Below are 23,197 nucleotides of genomic sequence, written 5' to 3' on the forward strand. Positions count from 1 at the left end.
TAGGGACCAAGACATAGTGTGGTTAGGGTGTAAGGAACACTTAGGGTGCCCTGGCGCTGTAGGAAACGGTGTCACCCGGTTTCCAGAGCAGTAAACCAAGGACAACACCCCTGAGGAGTCAGTGCCCTTTCCCTAGATAGGTGCTGTCGGGGGCAGGGGCAGGAAATCAGTCCGATGCGTGTTCAAGATGCTGGTGGGATGAGCAGGCTGAGATGTCTGGGACGCAGGTGGACCTCTGGGTCTAGAACTTGAAGCGCAGATATCAGCTAGTGACAGAACTTTGGGGTCTGAAGCCACAGTGAAGAGGTCGCCTGGGTCAGTACGTGCAGGAGAGGGGAACCTAGGGAAACTCCAGCATTAGGAGCTAACTGGATGGAGGGGGCAGGAGGGAGAATGTGAAGAGTGAGGAGCAGTGGGAGGGAGGCAGAGGGCCAGAAGATCTTATGCCATCGCAGCCAGCCCAAGGAAGTGTGATTATTGTGTGAAATAGAAACCAGGCAGCAGAGGACGAAGAGTGACTGTGAGTCTGTGTATTTTCAGGGACTGGATCTGTTTGTTTGGACTAATGTCATAAGGCACTGGAAACTGGGTGGTCTAGCCAATAGGAACCGACTGCAAGATCAGGGTGTCAGTAGGGTTTTTCCTTCTGAGCGTTGTGAAGGAGGATCTGCTCTGCGTGTCCCTTCTTGGGTTGTAGATAGCTGTCTTCTCCCTATGTCTCTGTTACGACCTTCTGTCTCTGAGCCTCTGTGTCCAGGTTACTCCCTGGTATAGGGACAGCAGCTAGATTGGACTGGTCCATACTGGCCCATCTGAAAGCTTCATTTAACTTAATCTCCCAGTTAAAAATCCTGTCTCCAATTATAGTCACATTCTGAGTTAGTGGGGGTTAGGACTTCAACACCAGAGTCTGGGGTGGGCTCAATTCAACCCCTATGTGACCTCGATTGTGTGTCTGCAGGGCTGGGGGAAGAGTGGCAAAAACCACATGAGAGAACTGGGGTGTGGAGCATGGGAATCTTTTGAGGAGTGCAGCAAAGGCAGGAGGAAGAGTGGTCACCACCCTAAGTTGGTGATGAGAGTGGAATGCAGTGTGAGGCCAGAGTCCTGGAGCAGACCCTGGTGCTGTGTGCACATGGCATGCACGTGTGGGCATGTAGGACGGCCATGTGTGTGCGCTTGTCCCAGCAAGCCTTTGCCACCCTTGTTTGACTTACTAGTGCTTTTCCTCTGCCAGCCTGGCTGCTCTTGTTCACACGCTGTGGAAGACACCTCACTCATCTGCACAGTCCAGGCCATGGGAGGTGTAGTGCAGGGGATTGGACAGTGGTGATCAATAACACCCTGTTCCTCCCCTCCTGTGCCTGGAACCAACCGTGTTCTAATTCAGTGGGACAGATGGAGATCAAAATACCAGCTCCTTGGTAAGCCTGACTAGAGAATGTTGTTCACCATGTTTCTTTGAATCTAAGATGCCACTGAGTGTTAAGGTATACTGCTAGGAAAGAAACATTCCAGCCAGTTAAACCATGTCGTGCCATCTGGTTGGCAGACGCATCCTATTTTCAAAGACATCCAAATGTGTAAAATGTACATCTCTAGGAAGTGAGGTATGGTATGCTTGGGACAATTTCTCATCATTCCCCTGAACTAGGCCATCCAGTGCCAGGCTGACCAGATGGCACAGGCCTCCTCTGCCCACTCAGCTGTCACATGGTGAGAGGAAGACCAGGGTTCCTTTCTTGTGGGCAGGCAGATGTAGAAGAAGACAGATGCCACTGATTCAAGCAGGTTCTTCCTTCTCCCCTTAGTTCCATTAAATAAGCCACTGCCTCCCATGAGGAGGAATAGATGAAGAGTGGGTTAGAGATGCTAGGAGCATTGCTCTGCTGAAGCTGGTCACAAGACAGCATGCAACCAGCGAATGGAGGAACCACCACGTTAACACAGGCCTGGTTCCCAGGATGCACTGAGTATTAATATGAGCAAGGTGTGAGCCACCAGGTAGACCTACCATGTATGGTCAGGAAACGGGCAGTGACTTCTCTGGGCAGTGAGCCTGCCGATGTAGTTTGTCCGCTCAGTGAGCATGTACCAGGCACCTACTAGTGGTCAGCACTGGGAAGTTAAGACTTCACTGCTTAATGGAGGAATCAGTTAAGTAAAAAGCATGAGAGGCTTGGCAATAGGGACTGACTCTAAGCATTCAGGAGAGCGCTGCCTGACTAGTCCCTGGGAAGGAGGGAGGGGGCCCCCGGGGGAAAACCCAGTGGTGAGTTCACTGCCTTTGCTAACTTGTACCTGAGTTCTGGACTTCAGAAAAGGGCACCTCAGCACCTAACATCACACCCATTACACTGTTCAGGAGGCGAGTGAATCTTACCATACTGCATCATCTTCAACCTCTGTATACTCTTGCCATTTAAATTAAAGTGCCTGCCAGTATCTTTTTTTTTTTTTTGGTACTGGGGATCGAACTCGGGTCCTTGCACTTGTGCAGCAGGCAGCGAAACCACTGAGCTAAATCCCTGGCCTGTGCCAGTATCTTTTTAAAATCCTGCTGTTTTCCTTAGGAATGTCCCACCTGTTTTACTAGGTGGGGCTCTGAGGTCTTGGAGCAACAGAGAAAAGTCAGAAACTGATTCCCAACGTGGATGACCTCATGATGCTATCAACATCTTGGCAGCAGACAAGGGAGATGCTTTGACCAAAACTACTTTACATATGTGTACAAAAGAAACTGAAAATCCAAATTTGTTTCCCTGTTGCAAACACCTTACAGGTGTTCTGCCTCCATTACGTTCTTCTTTTTTTTCCATTACATTCTTCTTGACCACCAGCTGGCGCATTCTGAAGCATCAAGATGGGGCTTGTAGAGGCAAACATGAAAATATTATTACACAAACCCTAATATCAACCAAGGGAAAGTTGACAGCAGTGTAGAGACAAGTCCTAGCAGGCTGTCGGGTGGGGAGGGGCAGTTGGAGAGAGGTGACATATTTGATAGGTAAGATGGTATAGGAAGGATAAAAGGGTAAAGAAACATCACATCCTGTCCACAGAGATGGCATTTAGCTAAAGCACTTGAGTAGTTCCCAATTCTGATTGAAACTTTTTGTGTCTTTCAGCACTTCTATTTCTGAAACCACATAAATTATCTAGTATAAAAGTCTTAAACACGCATCATGCTGAATTTTAAGTGTGGGACAGTTATTGTGTAAGATAAAAAAGGAGTGGGGCCAGGGATTTAGCTCAGTGGTTTCGCCGCCTGCTGCACAAGCGCAAGGACCCGAGTTCGAACTCCGATACCAAAAAAAAAAAAAAGGGGAAAGCACTTATAAGAGGTTATGTGTACTTTAGGCATTGAGATACACTTGCTTTTCAGTGGTCATGAGGGCATACCGAAGAGGTAAGTCCTGCATTGGTATGTTGTCAACTATCATTGGTGGAGATGGGTTAATTTCTCTGAGAAGGTTGTCTGGTGATTTGAAACAATGCCTAAGTGATAACCTCTTCTCACCCACCCACCCCCATGAATTAGCTCTTCATATGAGTAATCTAACTCTTCATAAGGCAATACGTTCAACAGAAAGCCCCAGGTAGGCTTTTGGGAATGCCCTGTAGGGGAACAAGGAACCTACTCTTTATTGGAACTCTGGAGGTCCTTGAGTCTGCCTAGAGGTCCTGGAGGAGGACTCCAGGCTCCCATCTTCCCTTTGCCCAGAGCAGCTCTGCTTTGAGTTGTTTTATACCCATAGAAAATGGCCCAAACTCAATTGCCCAGAGAGAGTGGAGGTAGGTGACATCAGAGGAAGAAGTAATCCCATAGGGATTTCCTTGAGCCAGAAGAGGATTCTCTAAGACTAAGGGAAGCTGCTACTCCCCTCTAGCTGACTGTGGGCCTGTGTTGCCAGATCTTATTTTTGGAGGCTAGCATCTTTGTGAAATATCCCTATTTTTAAAATTGCTAGCAACTGAGATGGAAGCAAATGGCAATTCTAGGCAGAAGGCATAGGCTTATTTTGCCAAAGAAAACACTGAAGTTGCACCCCTATTTTGCAAAAACTATCAGTGTTTGGGAATGATTCTGATGATGATGATGACAATTCTGTGAGTGACAGTGTTCAGAAGGGAGCTGCTGAGAAGCAGGCCATGAAACAGACCAAACGGGAATACAGAAGCCCCTTGCAGAAGACTACACTGTATATAAATAATGCCAGTATTTATGATGAGATGCAGGAAGAAAAGGAGGACAGTAATCCCAATTACTTTTGGGAGAAGAGTGAAAGCCCAAGTATACCCACAGTTTACTAAAAGCAATTGAGATGAGAAAAAAGAAACAGGAATAAGAATGGAAAATACAGAGAACAAGAAATGGAAAAATAAAAATTTGATTATCGATAAAGAGGCATTTGTGACATCTGCTTATTTAAAAAAAAAAAAACTGCAAGAGCTGAAGAAAGAAAGAAAGAAAAAAGGCTGCCACACTAGAAACAGAAGGATCTCAGTGGATTTTATAGGCATCTACTAAAGCAGCTGGTGAAGAAGTACTAAAATGCAGCTTTCACAAAGACATTCTAGAATGAAGTTAGAGAAATCAAGAGGTTACTCAGATGAAATAAATTAAGAGAGCAGAATACCACAGGAGAAATGAATTCTCCAAACTTGTGTAAAGGAGGGGGAAAACCCAGTTCCAGACAGTGACTTTGAAACTAAGTGTGAAGACAGAAGAGAAAAGGTCAGAGACTTCCAGGAATTACTCCAAGCATCACAAGAATCAAACCCATTCATCTAGTGAAGAAGCATAGTGCCAAACACGACACCAAAAGTTCCAAGTCAGGACGGCATGAGAAAAAGGAAGGTCAGCACCGAGAGGCAGGAAAACTCCAGAGGCCAGGAAAGCTATTATATTGACCATGACCACCAAAGAGCAAAGAGTTCTCATAGGTCCAGAGAAACCAGTCATAGAGATTCCCACCAGAAGAGGCATGAACAAGAAGCTAAACCCAGGGGGAGAGACCAGAGAGAAAGAAATGTCAGAGTAGAAAAGGGAGAAATATTCTTCAGGAGAACGAGACAAGACAATGAAATGATCACGACTGATACAATGAGAGAGATGGGAAGAGAGGAGCAAAGAAAAGGAAGAACACATGAAAGGAAGGAAATATATGAAAATAATGGTAAATACAGAGATAGGAGAAAAGAAGAAGTATTCAATCTTTAGAAAGAAACCACAGAAAAGGCAGATCAAATTCTAAGGCAAAGGCAGTTTCTTGACCAGGAGAGATCCAGCAAAATGAGGAACATGGGAAAGAAGAAAGAAACCAAAACTCCTCTGGAGTCGAGCATTACTGAGAGCAAAGCACAGACTCATAGAGGAAAGGCAAAAGCAGGGGAAAGAACAAGGGACCACAAAAGGCAGTGAGCAAATTTGCAAAGGTGAACAATGAAGCAACTGTAGTGTCAGCTAGGGGGAGCACTTGTCCAGGAAAATGGCATGAGAAAGATCAATGGCTGCCCCAATACAAGCATCTGTGGAACATGGAACATTGTGATTTCCAGGACTTGCTTTAAAGGCATAAAGAAAGGTATTAACAGTAGTTGGAGAAGGGTATTTCTAAATATATTTTTTAAATTCATTATTTAAGTTTAAATCAGAGTCAGTCCTTTTATCTTGACTGTTTGGAGATATGTACATAACATTTCATTATCAATACCATATTCTTGGTTGTATTCAAGAACCATAAAAGTGTGCTAATCCCAAGTTACTTGATGAGGAAAATTGTCTCCAATACAATCATTCAAAAGTGAACAACTCGGGCCGGGGATTTAGCTCAGTGGTTCCGCTGCCTGCCTCGCAAGCACAAGGACCCGAGTTTGATCCCCGGTACCAAAAAAAAAAAAAAAGAAAGAAAAAGTCTTTGTTAAGCAAAAGTGAACAATTCTAATAATGTTGCTTTTGTTGAGTAGAAGTTTTATAAATACTGTATTTCAGATAAAAGTATGTAAAAATTGAAAAGTAGGAAAAGTTGTTATATTTTATGCTCTGAAATTTGTATTAAAGTATAGATCAAAAATTTTAATGTAGATTAAAAAATTTAAAAAAATTTTTAGAACTGGGCATGGTGGTACATGCCTGTAATCCCAGCACTTGGAAGGCTGAGGCAGGAAGATTGCCATGAATTTGGACTACAAAGTGAGTTCAAGACCAGCCTGAACTACATAGTGAGTCCCTGTCTCAAAAAAAAAAAAATTATAGAAACTTATCAAAAATTTAAAACAAAACAAAATCCAAACCAACCAAAAAAGTGAGGGTAAAATTATGTCTGTGGACTGCCACTTAAGATTGAAATTTTTTTTTTTTTTGCAATATTCCACAGTCCTGTGACATAGTTCAGTCCATGCCTTAAGCTTCTGGGGTAGGGAACTCTTACCTTCTCATCTAGCCTCTTCTAGTCAGGCATGGTGGCAAACGCCTATAATCCCAGCACATGGGAGGCTGAGGCAGGAGGACTACTGTGAGTTTGAGGCCAGCCTGGGCTACATAGTGAGTTCAAGGCTTGCACTACATAACGAGACCCTGCAACTACACAGCAAGACTCTGTCTCAAAAAATAAAAAAAACAGTAACAACAACAAACAAAAGCAAAACAAAAAACCAAACTAGCTTGTTCGATAGTATGGAATGGCCTATCTCGATCACAGGCACTGATTCAGTACCTATTGCATACTAAGCATTTCCTACAACTAGGTTCATCATGGCAGTGGTGTGAATGGTGTGACCAGAGTAAACCTGGCTCTCATGTTGGGTTCTAGCTGCTTCTTGAAGTCAGGCCTTTTTTAGTGCAGCAGTAGAAGAGGACCAGGCAGAAGCCTCAGGTGTGGTTACTTCCTTGCACAGAATAACCTTTACTCTAAATGATGTCACTGAGTTCTCCATTACTGTCTGTGCCCAATAACCTGGCTGACTAATGGCCCCGTAGGAAGAACCCTTGAACACCATGTGCTCTGAGCTGACACTGCAGTGTGGGAGGCCCTAGGAAGGCAGCTCTGCCAGACCCTGGTGACTTGAAGAGTGAGCAGCATGATCACCGAGTCACCCTACTCCTGCTGTTCTGGCCGAGGAAATTTCACTCTGCAGCTTTACTGTAGACAGCCTTGATTTTGTCCTTCTAAATGTAAACATGTAGCTCCTAAAATGAAGGTGTTGGAGAAACCTGCATGGGGGTTGAGGTCACTGAGCCCTGGATCTGGGGTGTGAACCCCCTTCAGGTATCAAAAAGTTTGCCTACAGGAAGGGTTTTCACACCTCCTGAGGAAAGGATTGACTCCCACACTAATAGCTTTAGCTCCAAAACTGTCACCCTTGGGCTGGGGATTTAGCTCAGTGGTTCTGCCGCCTGCCCTGCAAGCAACAAGGACCGGGAGTTCGATCCCCGGTACCAAAACAAACAAAAAAACAAAGCAACAACAACAAAAAACTGGCACCCTAGTTCATGTGGCACAGCTAAAGATATTAACAAAACCAAGCCAAACCAGAATTTATTGAAAGTAGGGATACCTTTATTCAGGAAAACAGTATGTACAAAAGTCTTAGGAAAAGGGAGAATAAAACAACTTGAAAACAATTCAGTCTGTGCAGGACTGAATTAATACAAAATATAACAGCCATACAGGAAAAGGCTACGTCCCCACAAGCCTGGAAATGAGAATACTCATTCTCAAATTCTTGGAACCCAGGACACTCTTTGAGGCAGAGGCTACTGAAGCACAAGGTCTCACTGCTGACTTCACATAACTAGTCCATGCCCTGGGCATAGGCTAAACACATGAAATGAGGTCACCAGACAAGTTACACTTGTCCTCCCAATGATCCCATCCCCATAAGCTGCAGTTGGGAGACTCAGCAGGGACCACTGATCAGACAGCTTAGAGACAGTTACTCTGTAGTTGTTCATATAAAACCTTAGACTACTCTTAAGCCCTATAATTCCTTTATCTAAATTCCCATTAACTAGAGAGGTAGAGATGCAAGACATGGAAGCTGCCTCCAAGCAATTTTTGGTCTTTGATAAACAGGAATAAACAAAAATTGCTGTTCCGAAAATCCACACAGCAGGTGAAAGATTCTAGGGCCTCTTGGTAAACCCCTCACCCCCCTGCACCGAAGGAGGAGAAACAGGAGGGGAGAGGGGAGATGCGCATGTTCCAATCCACCTTGCTCTGCTGTCTTCTCATTTGCGGGTCTGTATGGTGCTGCAGATTTGGGCAAGACGGTTCTAAAAAGAGGAGTTAGAAAGTCACTTAAAGAAGACAGCAGTTGGCACATATGCCCAGTCAGCCATTTGCGGTCTACCCAAGCATAGGTCTGAGTGAATCTTTGCCCTTCCATTCTCTATTTGTATCACACACTAATTAACTTTTTGAAACTCAGTTTTCATCTGAACAAAGGAATAACATATCATCTTAAATGAGACAGTGAAGGTATCACAGGTGTGTTTGGAGGTAGTGGGGCTTAAACATAACTCACAAGATTTGGGTGGTTGGATGTGTGTAGGAACCCAGCTCCACCCTTGTCCCCTTCCATGGGTTTGCCCTTCATGGCTGCACAGAAGGGTGGGCCTACAGTAGTCATGTTTGTATCACATGCTCCCACCTACCACCCAAGATCACAGATAACTGGACCAAGGAGGATTATCTGACCAAACCTGGGCATTAAATTCTTTCTCTTGAGAATTTAAACTAAGAGAGGAAACTGAGCAGGGTTGGCACTGGAACAGTGAAGTTAGAGCTGGAGGTATGATTCCCCAAAGACACACATGAGTCATTGTTAAGGGAGAGCAGAAGCAAGAGCCTTGTGGAGGTTATGGGCTGAGGGAGAATGAACAGGTACAAGAGAAATGAGTGTCAGGCCCAGGGCTAGAGATGGTGCACCAGTGTAGACTCCCATAAACTCTGCTGCTGGCCGTCCCCAGCACTGAAGGCCTAGCTGTTGAGCTCTTTCTTTGACTCTGTGGGAGCCCTTCTAACAACCTCCTTCTTGGCTACTATAAGGAAGTTCCAATTCCTGTGGTCAGGGGGGCCCAAGCATACCCTGGCCCTAACTGCCTGAGGCAGAACTTTGTTTTAGAACTTCAATGCCAGGTGCTTGGGAACTGACCAAAACTCTACACCAATATAGGGACTGAGCTGCTGCTATTTAAGTACAAAAATAGTCAAAATCTCTTGGGGGGAAAGAGGTGAGATGGTTTTAAGTATTAAGTATTAGGCCAGACCCAAAGGATAGTCTTAAAGAGAGCTAAACCAAGAAACTAGATGCCTTCTACAGGTGACGATGAATATGAGACTCACTGAGAGCTTCTTAATGTTTCCTAAGGCCTCTGGGTCCAGTTGTGCAATATCAATCCTCTGCAAGTCACTGGCCAATAACCGCATGCTCTGTATGGAGAAAGAGTAGGTTAAACTAGCATGTCCTTTCTCAGACAGGAAGTTCTACCCAGCAGCCCAGTGTGGCCCAGAGGTCCCCTGATATCCTGCTCATGGTGGCCGGGACGGCCAAGATGGACAAGCAGCAAAGTAGGCAGGAGGGGTGTTAGGCCTAAGGAGACAATGACATCATTGGTGCTATTAGTGGCCGCTGGCAGGATTACCTGGGTACAAAGGCATACACATTAGCTTAGAAACGCCATGCAGACCACACTGAGATAAGCCATTCTCCCCTCATGAGGGCTGAGGTCAATAGCTTGCTCTTCTCAGCCCAGAGAAACCAAGGTCAGCTTGCTTCAGAATCCCTGAACATCATAGATTTGAAGATACAACTCATGCTCCTCTTGTTAGATTAGACACATAACCCAGAGGTCCCTTCCTCCGCAGTCCTTTTAAGATCTCTATTATTGTACACATCACAGATGTTATAGTTGAGGACCTATCTAGACTACTGAACTGGGCAGGAATCATGTCTTCACTTTGGGCCTGCTGTAATCACTGGGCACTGGTGGCTGATGAACAGATGGAACCCCGAGTCAGGCAGGGACCTTCCCAGTCTGGCCCTCCAAGTGGAGAGAAAACTGGGTTCTGATGGAGACCATGACCCGTGCAACTAAAAGGACTCTGAGGGAGAGAGGCAGACAGTGCTCAGGAAAGAGAACTACTTCAGTGAGCAGTGCACTTTGGCCTGGTTCCCAGGACAATACTTAACCGCGCCGCCGCCCACTGGCACAGTGAGGGAGATCTCTTTGCTGTCAGCGAGAGGGCTGCCATTGACAGAGATGTTGTAAATCTGCTCTCTGGCTGCTGGAGTGCGGAGGCCTGGGGTCTTGAAGACCCTACAAAGCAGAAAAGCACTGTGAAGATGGTTTTGCAGACTGAATGATACCAGGCGCAGTGAGCCCATCCAACCCACAGCTGGTTTCAAGCTGCAGCTTTAAAATCACACATTTCTAAGAAAGTTCTAAATTTAGAGAAAACATTTTTTTTTTAAAGCAGTAATGACTAAACACAGCTGGAGAAAGGAGGTTGTAATTATCAAACATACATCTAGCAAAAGTCAACCCTCATCTGTGTAAATTTTAGGACTAAAGCTCCACATGGGTGCCAGTCATCCACCCATCCACAGAGCCAGAAATAAACTGGTTAATATGTTCCCGAGAATGGCTAAGTGTTTCTATCAAGGGGAACTTCCCAGGGTCAAAGGAAGATGATGCCAATTAGATCATTAAAATAATTCTCAAACTAACTTTCTCAATGCTTAAAGTGTAGCTATTTTCCTTTAAATGTCTCTTGCTACATGCTCATATGAATAAGCAGAAAAGTGGGAATTAAAAGTGGAAAGCAGGACCAGGGATTTAGCTCAGTGGTTCCACCGCCTGCCTTGCAAGCGGAAGGACCTGAGTTTGATCCCCAGTACCAAAAAAAAAGTGGAAAGCATTGCTGTCTCCACCCCAGAGATAACCACTTCTTGCTCCACTCCCTGGGTAACCACACTTAATTCCTACTGTATCTTTCCAGAAAACCTCCATGTATATAAAGGAAATGGGATCACATGTTACATATATCCAGCAGGCTGCTTGGGAAGGCCATGACCATGTAGCTCTTTCCCTGGAGCACATACACATCCATTCTCTTATAAGGACTATACGGCATTCTCTACTTGGTCAACTAGCCCCTGTAGAAGGTATTATCTTGTGTTGTAAACATGCTCATTCATGTTGGTCTCCAAAAAGGTGGCATCAATTTTTACTGCTATCAAGGGTATAAGCAAATGCCTACCCAGCTTTAAAAAAACTTCTGACCAGAATCAGAAGCCAAGAGTCACACAGAAGTCTCCTAATCAGCACAAGCAGAATGTCCTCCTTTCTTTAATCAGACAAAGAAACATTCTGCTACTAATAATAGGTGAACCTGCACTCAGGAGGTGAACAGTGGGAAACTGAGATGGCTTCCAGACCAAGGGCTCCAGAGCATTTTTTAAACTCCCCTTCTCTGAGTGTTACTCACTGCTGGGCTCCCACCTGCATCAAGCACTGCTTACCTGGAGTCAAACCGGGGTGTCATGCCCGGAGTTGGTTTTACCATAGACAACTCCAATCGGCCCACCGCTGGGGTCACAAAATTGTCATAGCTTGACCTACAGGTAAGAAACAGCCATGAAGTATGTCAACTCTCAGGTGCAACGACAGCAGCAGTGGCTGCAGAGACAGGTAACGTGTGTAGAGCGCTGATCATGTCAGACGCTGACTGTCCCAGCTGCCTGAGAGCACTATTCATGTCTTCATTTACAGATGGGGAAACTCAGGTACAAAGTTTAAAGAACTTGCCCAAGATCACACAGCAAGTTGGGGAAGAGCCAGACTCTGACCACAAGCTGTCTGCCTCTAGCACTAGACTCCCATCCAAGCTGAAGAAACAACCCCTTGGCAATGGAAAGGCTCCCTAGCTGTTAATTCTTGTCCTCTCACAAGGCAGCTGGTTAATATCCTGCTGTCTCCCTGCATCCAGGGAGACAGGACCAGCTCTCTCATTCACAGACACATGCATCTCAGTGCCTACTTTCCTAAGCTGTGCCCCTGTGCTCTCAAATGGTCTATAGTGGTGTCCAGCATAATCAACGCAAGCCCATGGACCTAGACCATTTCAAGAAACCAATTATGGGAAGGTGACAGCCATTTCGTGGCTAATTTTGGTAGCTGTACACATGGACTGTCAAGTAAGTCAACATCATATGCAGTTCCTACTATATTCTTCTGAGCCTAATTTTCCTTGTTTGGGTTGGAAAAAAAAGTGGGGGAGGCTGCACATGCCTATAATCCTAGCTACTCGGGAGGCAAGAAGATTGTAAGTTCAAGTCCCACCTAGGCAAGTTAGTGAGACCTTGTCTCAAAGTTAAAAAACAAAAATGGCTGGTCATGTAGCTCAGCAGTCTCTGGGTTCAATTCTTAGTACTGCAAACAAAATAAAACTAAACAAAAAGTAGGGGAAGACAGAGAATGTGGGAGAAGCACTGGAGAAGGTATTGGTGTAGGCTAGTGGGGGCAAACATATCATGCTGTATAAAGTTCTTGAGTAAACCCAAACCACACCTGACTTTGGAAAACCTGTTACCTTTTGCCTTTTCCTCGTATGGACTGGGTTCTCTTCTTAGATGGAGGACACTTTTTGACCTGAAGTCACAATCAAGCAAAACTGAGGTTATATAAAGCTCAGCAACAGGGAAAGGTAAGGAGGGTAAAAAAAGGAGGAGGGGAACCAGCTCTGGAAAGGAAGATTAACACTGAACATAAGAAGTTCCATCTCACACTATGACTAAAATAGTCAGAACATAAGTAAACAACTTATATTGGCTTATGGTAGACTTAGACTGGCTGGGACTTCAAAATCGAGGATTTGGGCCAAGATTAAAGGTACAATCTCTTAATTGATCGCAGCCTGGCTCACCTTCACTACTTTCCATAAAGTGCTGCTGTGGAAGTCACTCAAGGCATTTCAGGTGCCCAATCCAAGAACCATTTGCAGTTCTTTCCTGTCCAAGTCATACCTGATTCTTGCTCCTTAATGCCTGGTGATTTTCTTCTCTCTTGTCTTCCAAGACTGATCCAATTTTCCTTCATCTGTGGCTGTCCCTTCAGTCTGCCTTAGGAGTCCCTTCCCACCTTCCTCTGATACCTACCCTCAGCTTCCCTCCCTTTACGCTCTCCCTGCACAAGCTTTTCTCCTTCTACCCTGGGACAAGAACCTAAAGATCTGGGACTTAGTGAGTCTCTCAATCTCCTCTTTCTCTCTGAGCTCCAGGCTAAAATTCCCATCTGGCCTAGATGTCCTGGAAAAGTACTTAACATTCAGCAGGTCAAGCAATTGGCACTTGTTCCCCTTCACTTTAACCTCAAACCACCACTCATGGGTCCCACGTTTCATTGAATGGCAGCTGCCTAAGCAAGAAACCATTTATCATCTCTGATTCCTTCTTCCACCAATCATGCCCATTCTCCTTTATAAAACATCTCAAAACCACCCATTCTTTTCATTCTTTGCCTCAGTTCGGCCTGCCTGGTTTCTTTGTTTTCTCTTCTTGCATTTACCCTGAATTCCATTTTGAAATATCAATCTGATGTTACCATTACACAGCTGCCTGAGTGGAAACTTCCAAGCTCAGCACATAGGCCATCTATTATCTTGTCCCTGCTCTTCCCCATACCCCTACAGTTTCTATCCCAGCCATACCAAACTTCCTCCTGTTCCTCAAATGGACACTTTCCTAGTTCTACATGGAACATTCTCCCCTTTCTTCTCTAGCTAATAGAGACTCACCTTGAAAAGACTGGCTGTGTCCTAATGAGGACAGGGAAAACTCACTGTCTTCTTCCTCTGTGTTCTACACACTTTGCACATGTTTCAATGATCATTTTTGTTATTTGCCACTTAAAGAGATCTTTTCAATCAAAATGTGAGCTCTGGGAGGACAACACTATTTCCATGTATTTTTGTATTTGTTTATCTCTTGCTAGCCCTCTTAACCTGAATTCCTACTTACTCTTGCAGTTTGAAAATTCTTAGGTTTATTTTCTTCTTCTTCTTCTTCCATTATCATTTCATCCACTTGTATTACCTTTCGTTCTATGAAGAAACAGATTTAATAGCATGTGATCTCTGATGGAACAACCTTTCATGCATTCACATTTCTTATAAGGAACAACTTATGAGATGTTAGACTGTAATCAAGAAATAGATATCACACACTTTTTTTTCTTTTTGGCAGGTTTGAGGATTGAATCTAATGCTTTGTGCATGCTAGGCATGCAAGTTCTGCCATCAAGTCATACCCTGAGTCCCAGAAATTCTCTTTTTTTTAAAGAAGGGGATTATTTATTTCTTGGGGTTTTTGAGACAGGGTTTCACTACGTAGTTTAGGTTGGTCTTGAACTTGCTATATAGCACAGGCTAGCCTCAAACTTGTGGTGATCCTCCTTCCTCAACCTCCCAAGTGCTGGGATCACAGGTGTGGACAACCATGCCCAGCAAGAAGCTGGGGTTGTTTAAATAAAGGAAGCCAATCAGACTACTTACATAACCCCATATGATGGCTGATAGTTGTTAGGGATGACCTGCATTCTGATTAAGACAGACTTGGGCCTGAGGTCTGGAGCTACCACTTACTAGGTCAAAAGGCTTTAATCAGAAGTGTTCTAGTTTCCTCATCTATAAGAAGGAGATATCACTTTACAGGGATATTATGAGGCTTGAAACATGTATTCCACAAGAATAGGTAGTTATTGTTATTTCTGTTCCCCTAGACCCTAGACATGTACCTTTAGGTGTTTATTAAGTATTTGTGGAATGAATGCATCTACAGTCCAGACACAAACTAAAATAAGTATTATTATATTATTTATAAATAAAATTATTATTACAATTGTTTTAGGAGAGGTGCCTCATTTCTTTGAGCATCATATTTGCTCAAGTGCACCCTATATCTTCCTCTAATAAATCCTTCTCATGCCTCTTAAACAAAAAAACAATTGTTTTAGGAGAAAAAGGAGTGCCAAAGATGTTTGAACTGAAAGATTGCAATTTTTATCTATTTATTTATTTATTGGTTTTATGAGACAGAGTCTGCTAGGCAGTTCAGGCTGCCCTTGAACTCACTATGTAGCCCAGGCTGACCCTGAACTTGCGACAATCCTTCTGCCTTGGCCTCCCAAGTCCTGGGATTACAGGTGTGTGCCACCACATCCAGCTAGATCCCCATTTTTAATATTTAAGGGCTTATCTTAAGAAAGATAGTTCCTATGGGGCTCCACAAAACAGAACAAGTATTGATACACAGATACCAGAAAGAAACTTTGGTTCAAAAATTAGAAGAACTTTCTCACCATCACGGCTTTCTAATAATAAAATGTAGAATGTTTCACCACTAAATACATACAACCAGGAGCTATATAATCCTGAGCAGGGATTCTATAGAGTTCATGTATTTAATCATGGTGGGGCAACATGGGACTAAAGGCTTTAAGCTTTTTTGTCAGCTACAACTCTGATATATTAGAATCTCTCTCTCTCTTAACAGTTTACAGTATATTGAAGTGCAATGGTCCTGGTGGGTTCAGTTTCAAATCATTAAGACCCTCATTACCAATGACAACTAAGAAAACTGATGGAATTCAAAAGAGAAACCAGTATTACCTAAATGTAGAAATGACCCAGAGTGACCTAACTCAGTGTAAATATATGGCTGAGGAATTCTAGGAACACTCAAGCCCAATTCTGCCATAACCTGACATACCCTGAGGGAGTTAGGACTAGAATACCACCTTAAGAAAGCAAAAAATCATGCTCTCTTCACTCTACAGGGCAACTCTGATGGAAGGCCAGTCAGACTAGAAGTGTAGTGTTTCTGGCCCTTGTCAGTGGAATAAGGTTCCTCGGGAAGGGACCCACATCCAGGCCAAGGGTCAGGACTGTCCTCCCTGAAGTTCGAGAACTTCCCAAGTGCTGGGATTGCATGTGCGTGCCACCACGCCTGGCCCTGTTTATTTTTTGAGACAGGTTTCACTAAATTGCCGAGGCTGGGCTCAAATTTGGGACCCTCTTGCCTCACCTTCCCAAAGTGCTGGGATCATAAGTGTGTACCACGATGCCTGGCTTCAGCACAGTTGATTGTAATTTCCACTTTAGCTCACACATCAGTCTCCCTGCCCCACACGCACACATCAGTTGTATGAGATTGGTTAGTATCAGTCCTGTATACAACTAACTGAATGCAGCAGCTCAAATCAAATTTTTGGATTTGTAAGATTGGGGACTAGATAGAGAGAAGAGGGCCACCAACGAGGCCCTACTCCCTAGACTTCAAGCTCTCTCTGCTCAACAAGTGCTTTGAAAAGTACTCACTTTTGGCAGATTTCAGAGGTGTCTGGATAGCTTCTGCTGTTAGTCTGTTTATTTCTGTGATATCCACATCAGCCTGTGACAAACACAGACAGAAATTACCAGACTTATTTAATCCAAAGGGAGAAACAGCATATTAAGGTAAAAACAATTTAAAGCATCTTATTTGATATGTGAACCTCCATAAACTGATTGTCATACAACCCAAAACCTAAAACACTGATGATAACTTGCCTCTAGCCATGTATTCTTTCCCTGTTCCATTTCTTCACCTCTAAAGGTAACCAGTCTTCCTAACCCTGTCATTTCCCAGAGATAATCACTATTATTCTACTTGCTTAAAAGAAAGTGTATGTATATATGAGTGTGTTCACATATACATGCATAGTTTTGTATAAATACAACATGATTTTTTTTTGGTACCGGGGATTGAACTCCGGTCCTTGCGCTTGTGCAGCAGGCGGCGAAACCACTGAGCTAAATCCCGGGACCATACAACATGCTTTTTTGCAAATGCAAAAAATATGCTTAAATTTTTTGATTTTGTTTTTTGACCACTATTTGTGGTTGTACTTAATTTGTTTTTACTGCTATATAATATCCTACTAGATGATTATATCATAATGGATTTATGCCTTTTCCCATGAATAAATTTTTGCCATTATGAATAGTGCTACTTCAAACTGTCTTATATATGTGCCTGTTGCATTTGATATTCAAGTTTTCTCTTGGCTATACACTTGGGAAGACAGAGCATTACAGGGTTGTTACCAGTGACATAAATGTCAGTTTTGATATTATGCCAAACTGGTTACTGCTCATCTGCAAACACAAGTTCCTAATGGTTCATGTCCTCGATAACATTTGATGTTGTGTCAGACTTCTCATTCTTTTGGTAAGTCTACTACATCTCACTGATGCTGCTGGGTCCTTCAAAAAGGCTCCTGTGCAGTAACCATTCTAATTAGATTTGTTCATGATTGGGATCACTTATATATAGAGGTACAGTTAAGAGCAGGGATGAGTTGTCTTTTCCTCATGAGAGGCATGTAAATATTGGAATAGTTATTACAGACTAGGAATGGTCCAGGATTCAGGTCTGGATTGGTAGGGATTATGTGCAGTGCTCAGAGAAGGATTCTGAGGCTGTTGGGACTTACAGTGCTATAACACATTAGTGATGTCTACCATGGTCGATGGAATGAAGTGGTGGCATTCCTGTCAACTTTCTGCCATATCTACTAACAAGTGGCACATAGTAAAGCTGTCATTCGTGGCAGGCCACAGACACTGTACATAAGAGTTAACACAGCCGGTCTAAGATTGGTATAAGTAGGAAGGCCTGTTTGCAAGATTGGCCCTTGGTTGGCATCTGGGAACTTGAATTTCAGGACTCTCACCATTCTATTTCAGGATTCTCTATCACCATTCTCAGACCAATTCTATGGTAAGAATAGCTCACTAAGCCTGGTGTGGTGGCACATGTCTGAACTACCAGCACTCCCACACAGAGGCTGAGGCAGGAGGATCACTGAAAGTTAAGAGGCCTGCCTGGGTGACATAGTGAGACCCTGTCTCAAAAAAAAAGAAAAAAAAATAGCTTACTGTTGGTAAATTCTGTGCAAACGATATAATTCATACTGAACATCTACTTTGTTCTGCTACACAGAGGATGCCTCAGCAGACCCCAGTAAAAATCCTGGGCACTGAGTCTCTAATCAGCTTTTCAGGCAGACAACATTTCACACATGTTGAATTAAGCATATCCCGTGCGACTCCACTGGAACTGGACTCCTGGGAGCTTGTACCTGGTTTCCTTTGGACTGTGCTTTGTATCTTTCGTTGTGCTAAATGATTGCCATGAGTGGGATTATTCATGCTGGCTGAGTCCTGTGAGTCCTCTTAGTGAATCACCAAACTTGTGGTGGTCTTGGGAGTCCCCAACATATCTCCCAGATAAGAGCTTTTGAACCAAAGTATCATTCCTTCACTGGGTTTTAAATCATGTTAGGTAAAGCTAGAATTCTCAGACTAGTGTGATGAGTGGATCTCTCATATTATACCAGAAGCTCTTATTTGCAGGTCTGTATGCCCAATTAATTTAAAAAGAGGGATGCAGTAATTTATTGACTGATTGATTGATTGACTGTAATACTGGAGATCGAGCTCAGGGTTTCACAAATACTAGGCAAGCACTCTACCAGTGATCTACATCCCCAGTCTGATATTGTATTTTGAAACATTAGATCTGAGTCTGTACAGTGGGTTTAAAATGGGCCACAGAAACAAAGAAAAAGAAAGCATGGATTAAGAATGCTCTAATAGGGGCCGGGGATTTAGCTCAGTGGTTTCGCTGCCTGTTGCGGAAGCGCAAGGACCCGAGTTCGATCCTCAGCACACACACAAAAAAGAATGCTCTAATACCCTCCCCCCTTTTGGAGACAAGGTCTCACTGTGTAGCCCAGGCTAACAAAAGATAATGTTCTTGCTGAAGCCACATAAGAAATTACAAGGGGTATAGAAGCTGTGAGCGAAGAACTGTGAACAAAAACCAAAAATACAGTCATCCCTTGGTATCCATGGGGGATTATTCCTAGGACTCCCTGTAGATACCAAAATCCACAAATGTTCAAGTCCCTCGTATAAAAGGGGGTGGATTTGCATATAACCTATGCATATGCTACCATATATTTTATTTTATTTTTCTCTTGGTTTTTTTTTGATACTGGAGATCGATCTCGGGACCTTGCACTTGTGAGGCAGGTGGCGAAATCCCCGGCCCTATTTTTTTTTTTTTTTTTTTTGAGACAAGGTCTTACTATGCAGTCCAGGCTTGCCTTGAACTCACTATGTAGTGAAGGCTGGCCTTGAGGTGATCATCGTGCCTTGGCCTCCTGAGTGCTGGGGTTACAGGTATGTGCCATCATGCTTAATACATTGTAAATACTGTGTAAATGTCATTATTCTTTTTTTTTTTTGGTACTAGGGATAGAACTCAGGACTTTCCACTTTTGAGGTAGGTGGCAGAACAACTGAGCTAAATCCCTGGCCCATAAAAGTCATTATTCTATATATTTTTGTTTTGTTTGTTTGGAGACAGGGTCTTCCTACGTAGTCCAGGCTGGCCTCAGATTAGTGGCAATCCTCCTGCCTCTGCCTCCTGAATTCTAGAATTACAGGCATGCACCACCACACCCAGCCTATTCTATGTTGGTTAGAGAATAATAAAAAAAGTCAGTACATGTTTATTATGGATGCAATTATTGCTTTCTAAATATTTTCAATCCATGGTTAGTTGAATCCTCAGATGAGGAACTTACAGCTAGGGGCTGGAGGAACTGTGTACCATAATAGCACTCTCTCTTTTTATTTTATTTATTTATTTTTTTGGTACCAGGGATCGAACTCGGGACCTTGTACTTGGGAGGCAGGCAATGGAACCACTGAGCTAAATCCCCGGCCCAGCACTCTCTCTTTTTAGGATTCAGACCTATTTGGGCTTCATGTACTCAGTGTTTGACACAACTATAATTTTTCATTTGACACAGATAATGTCCCTATATGGAATCTCTTCTACAGAATGTACCCCATTGGTTGAATTTTGTAACTGGATTAATTTTAAACTAGCCAGCTCAGAAATAAGACAGGTCAGACTGGGGATTTAGCTCAGTGGTTTTGCTGCCTGCTGCACAAGCGTAAGGACCTGAGTTCGATCCTCAGTACCAAAAAAAAGAGAAAGAAAGAAAACAGGTCACTTACTGTTGCTGCCTCTTCCAAGGCCTGTTTGTTTCCTCCAAGAGCTTTAAAAAGAACATTATATTTGGTTACTATCAGATTTGAACGATAAATCATCTTTCCTAGTTCCATCAATTCTCTTTCTATAACTGAACCAGATTAAGCTCTTGGGCCAACACTGAAAGAGCTTCATAATCTAGTCTAATCTTTCTCCAAGCATGATTCTCCCAACTCCTGGCCTGTGATTCTATGTTCTACCTCACCATGGTTCTTGTTTTTTCCCAAATGTGACACTGATTCTCATGATTCAGTGCCCTAGTATGGTACAAAGTATTTCCTCTGCTAAAATACTCTTGTGCACACAACAAATCTGTAATTCATCCTTCAAAACACAGCTCAACTATCACCCTAAAATTCTATACTTACATCCCTTATGTCATAATAGATTTTGGCAAATTGTGAAAAATTGCACAGTAAATAGTAAATTACTAAGTAGCTCCCCCTTGGCACACTCGGCTACTCAGAAGCTACTCAAAGTTGTTTAAGTGTCCACTCCTGCCTTGGACTAAGTTCTAGAGCTAATACTATTGCTTCTTACAAAAATGTGGCATAGTAAATATTCATTGAATGAAAAGGTCTTTGTGAAATTTAGATGCAGAATAAAAACTTTGATTCCATTCTCTTGCTAGATACCCTTGTGCATAACAGTTAAGATCTCAGGCTTTGGAAACAGAATGCCTGGGGCTCAAAGAGATTCTGCCACTACTAGCTTATGAGACCCTGAGCAAAGTAACCTATCTCTCTGTTCCTTGATATTATCATTTCTAAAACAGGCATAATATTAGTAAATAATTAGCTTGTTATGAGAATAAAATTAATGTATATAAAACATTTGGTGTAATGCCCATGTGGAATAGGAAGTGCTATGTAAATATACTTAATGCTATCTCTTTTGTATAATTCTAATTATGTACTTGCAATTGTATGTGAATTTTTAAATAATCCTTCCCATGCCGGGGATTTAGCTCAGTGGTTTCACCGCCTGCTGCACAAGCGCAAAGACCCGAGTTCGATCCCTGGTACAAAAAAAAAAAAAAAAAAAAGTAACACCTTTAAATAATCCTTCCCCTATAACCCATAAGCCTCCAAGGACAGGGACAATGTCTGTTTCTTTTGGTACCGGGGATTGAACTTGCACTTGCAAGGCAGGTGGCAGAACCACTGAGCTAAATCCTCGGGCAACAATGTCTGTTTCATTCCCTGATGCATCTTCAGCACCTAGCACTGTAAATGGCACACACTCAACTTTTGTGAGTGAATGCATAAGCAAACAAATAAAAATGAAAGTCAAAAGAATCATTTAAATCCTACATGAGCATCACTTGCACTTCTATCCAGGAAGAAGACTACATACTGAGTAATTATTAATAAGGAAAATAGAAAAAGTTAAATTAGTACAGCAGAAAGGACAGCCCTTGCATTCTCCTGGATATTTAATAAAGGGATGGGAAAAGAAGCTGGGATTTTTTTCTCTGGTCAGAAAAAAGCCTCCTGTCCTTGCATTTTACAATTGATATGGCCCCTTTTTTTATTTTGTTTTGGTAGTACTGGAGATTGAACTCAGCGCCTTTACACTAAACTACATCCCCAGCCCATTTTTATTTTGAGATATAGTTGCTCAGGTGAGACTCGAACCTGCAATCCTGCCTCAGCCTCCCAGAGTGTTAGGGTTACAGGTGTGTGCCACCACTCCTGGCTTGATTTGCCCCTCTTTTTTTTTTGGTACCGGGGCTCAAACTCGGGACCTTGTGCTTGCAAGGCAGGCGCCTGAACCACTGAGCTAAATGCCTGGCCCGATTTGCCCATTTTAAAATGAACAGTTTCCACAAGCTAAAAGAAGAGTTTCTTGTGGTAACTCTTCCATCTGAGCTCACATAAACTAAGTCATTTATTCATTCATTTTTAAATAGTTGGATAATACACACAAGTGTAATATTTGTGAAGCGAGAAAATTACATAAAATTCGCATTTCAGTGTCCACAAATAAAATTTAATTGGAACACAGTCCATTCATTATATCTGTTTTGAGTAGTTGGACATGGAACCCTCTGGCCCAAGAAGAATAAAATATTTGTTGCCTGCCCCTTTGCCGGGGGTGCGGGGTGGACACTGGATGACAGTTCGTGCTGTGGAGACAAATGAAGCAGGGAGCTGGGAAAGGAAGTGGTCCCGACCAGCAGGGTTGCAACTTTCTACAGACGGTCATGTTAGACCTCATTCAGCAGGAGATATCTGAGTTAGTCCTTTCTAAAAAGCTGTCAGGATAAACACAGATGGGTACAGGCCGCGGCCTGGGGAAACTAACAGCTCTTACCGAAGTATTCGAGCCAGTTCATCTCGCGCAGCGCCTTGGGGAGCCGCAGGATCTCGATGTTATACAGGTTATCCACCTCCTTGAGGAGGTTCTGCCTGTCTGATTCAATTTGCTTGATCCGTACTTGCACTGCGAAAGGGCAGAGACAACAGGACACGGGTCACTTTGAGGGTAAATCCGTGTTGCCGGCGCCCCAATCCTCCAGCACCCCGCGATCGCCGCAGGCAGACGCGACGGCCGGGAATCCGCCCCTTACCTTCACGGTCGAAGTCCTTAAGAAACGAGGCGAGTTTCCGACTCCGTAACGAGTTGGTCTTGGCCGCCCGACTGCTACCCTTCCTAGGAGCCATGGTGCTTGGGTGGAGGCTGCGGAGCCGGGTACTGAGCCACAAGGGGTCAGCGGTGGAGACGGGGGCAGGGAACGTAAGGAGCTTCGAAAAGGCCAAGAGAACGTGCGGGAAACGTCCTTCAGGGTCTGGGAATAAAGAAGTCGCGAGGCACGTACCTACGGATCCCGTAGAGAGGGCCAAGAAAAACCTCGCTGTCGAAGCCGAGGAGCTGCTCGGCGGCTAACCGCCAACCAATTTAAACTCAACTGCCCCAGGCTAGCGAATGAGACGTCGCTGCCTTAGGACGGTCCCACAGTATCCAATCACAAGAAAGTCCTACCACCGGCAGCCAGTCCACATGTAGACTTCAATGCCCAGAA

At 43.6% G+C, this 23,197-nt stretch overlaps 1 protein-coding gene and 1 pseudogene across 1 annotated transcript; one reads left to right on the plus strand and one right to left on the minus strand.

Moving 5' to 3' along the window:
• Positions 1 to 19: 19 nt before the first annotated feature.
• LOC101701271 (nuclear speckle splicing regulatory protein 1 pseudogene) lies at positions 20 to 7,468 on the plus strand (annotated as a pseudogene).
• Positions 7,469 to 7,540: 72 nt separating this feature from the next.
• Positions 7,541 to 23,114, minus strand: Cdca8 (cell division cycle associated 8). Its single transcript, XM_004850992.3, has 10 exons — positions 22,745 to 23,114; positions 22,489 to 22,617; positions 20,139 to 20,179; positions 16,383 to 16,455; positions 14,026 to 14,108; positions 12,600 to 12,658; positions 11,530 to 11,625; positions 10,198 to 10,324; positions 9,351 to 9,437; positions 7,541 to 8,278 (listed from the first exon to the last, which is right to left on the minus strand). The coding sequence occupies exons 1-10, from the start codon at positions 22,836 to 22,838 to the stop codon at positions 8,234 to 8,236; spliced, it is 834 nt and encodes a 277-aa protein (XP_004851049.1). The 5' UTR covers positions 22,839 to 23,114; the 3' UTR covers positions 7,541 to 8,233.
• Between the last annotated feature and the right edge of the window lie 83 nt (positions 23,115 to 23,197).

This window comes from Heterocephalus glaber, unplaced genomic scaffold, assembly GCF_053883595.1.
Source record: "Heterocephalus glaber isolate CG9 unplaced genomic scaffold, H.glaber_assembly_v1.0 deba00001452, whole genome shotgun sequence".
Classification (NCBI taxonomy): Eukaryota; Metazoa; Chordata; class Mammalia; order Rodentia; family Bathyergidae; genus Heterocephalus; species Heterocephalus glaber.

What these genes read in the sequence shown, in the direction of transcription:
- Cdca8 (XM_004850992.3), bottom strand. Translation starts at nt 22,838, where the DNA reads ATGGCTCCTAGGAAGGGTAGCAGTCGGGCGGCCAAGACCAACTCGTTA. An exon ending in AGAATTTTCAAACTGCAAGA is followed by an intron (nt 12,659 to 14,025) that starts GTAAGTAGGAAT and finishes TTGTGACTTCAG; the next exon opens with GTCAAAAAGTGTCCTCCATC. An exon ending in GAAACATTAAGAAGCTCTCA is followed by an intron (nt 8,279 to 9,350) that starts GTGAGTCTCATA and finishes TCCTCTTTTTAG; the next exon opens with AACCGTCTTGCCCAAATCTG.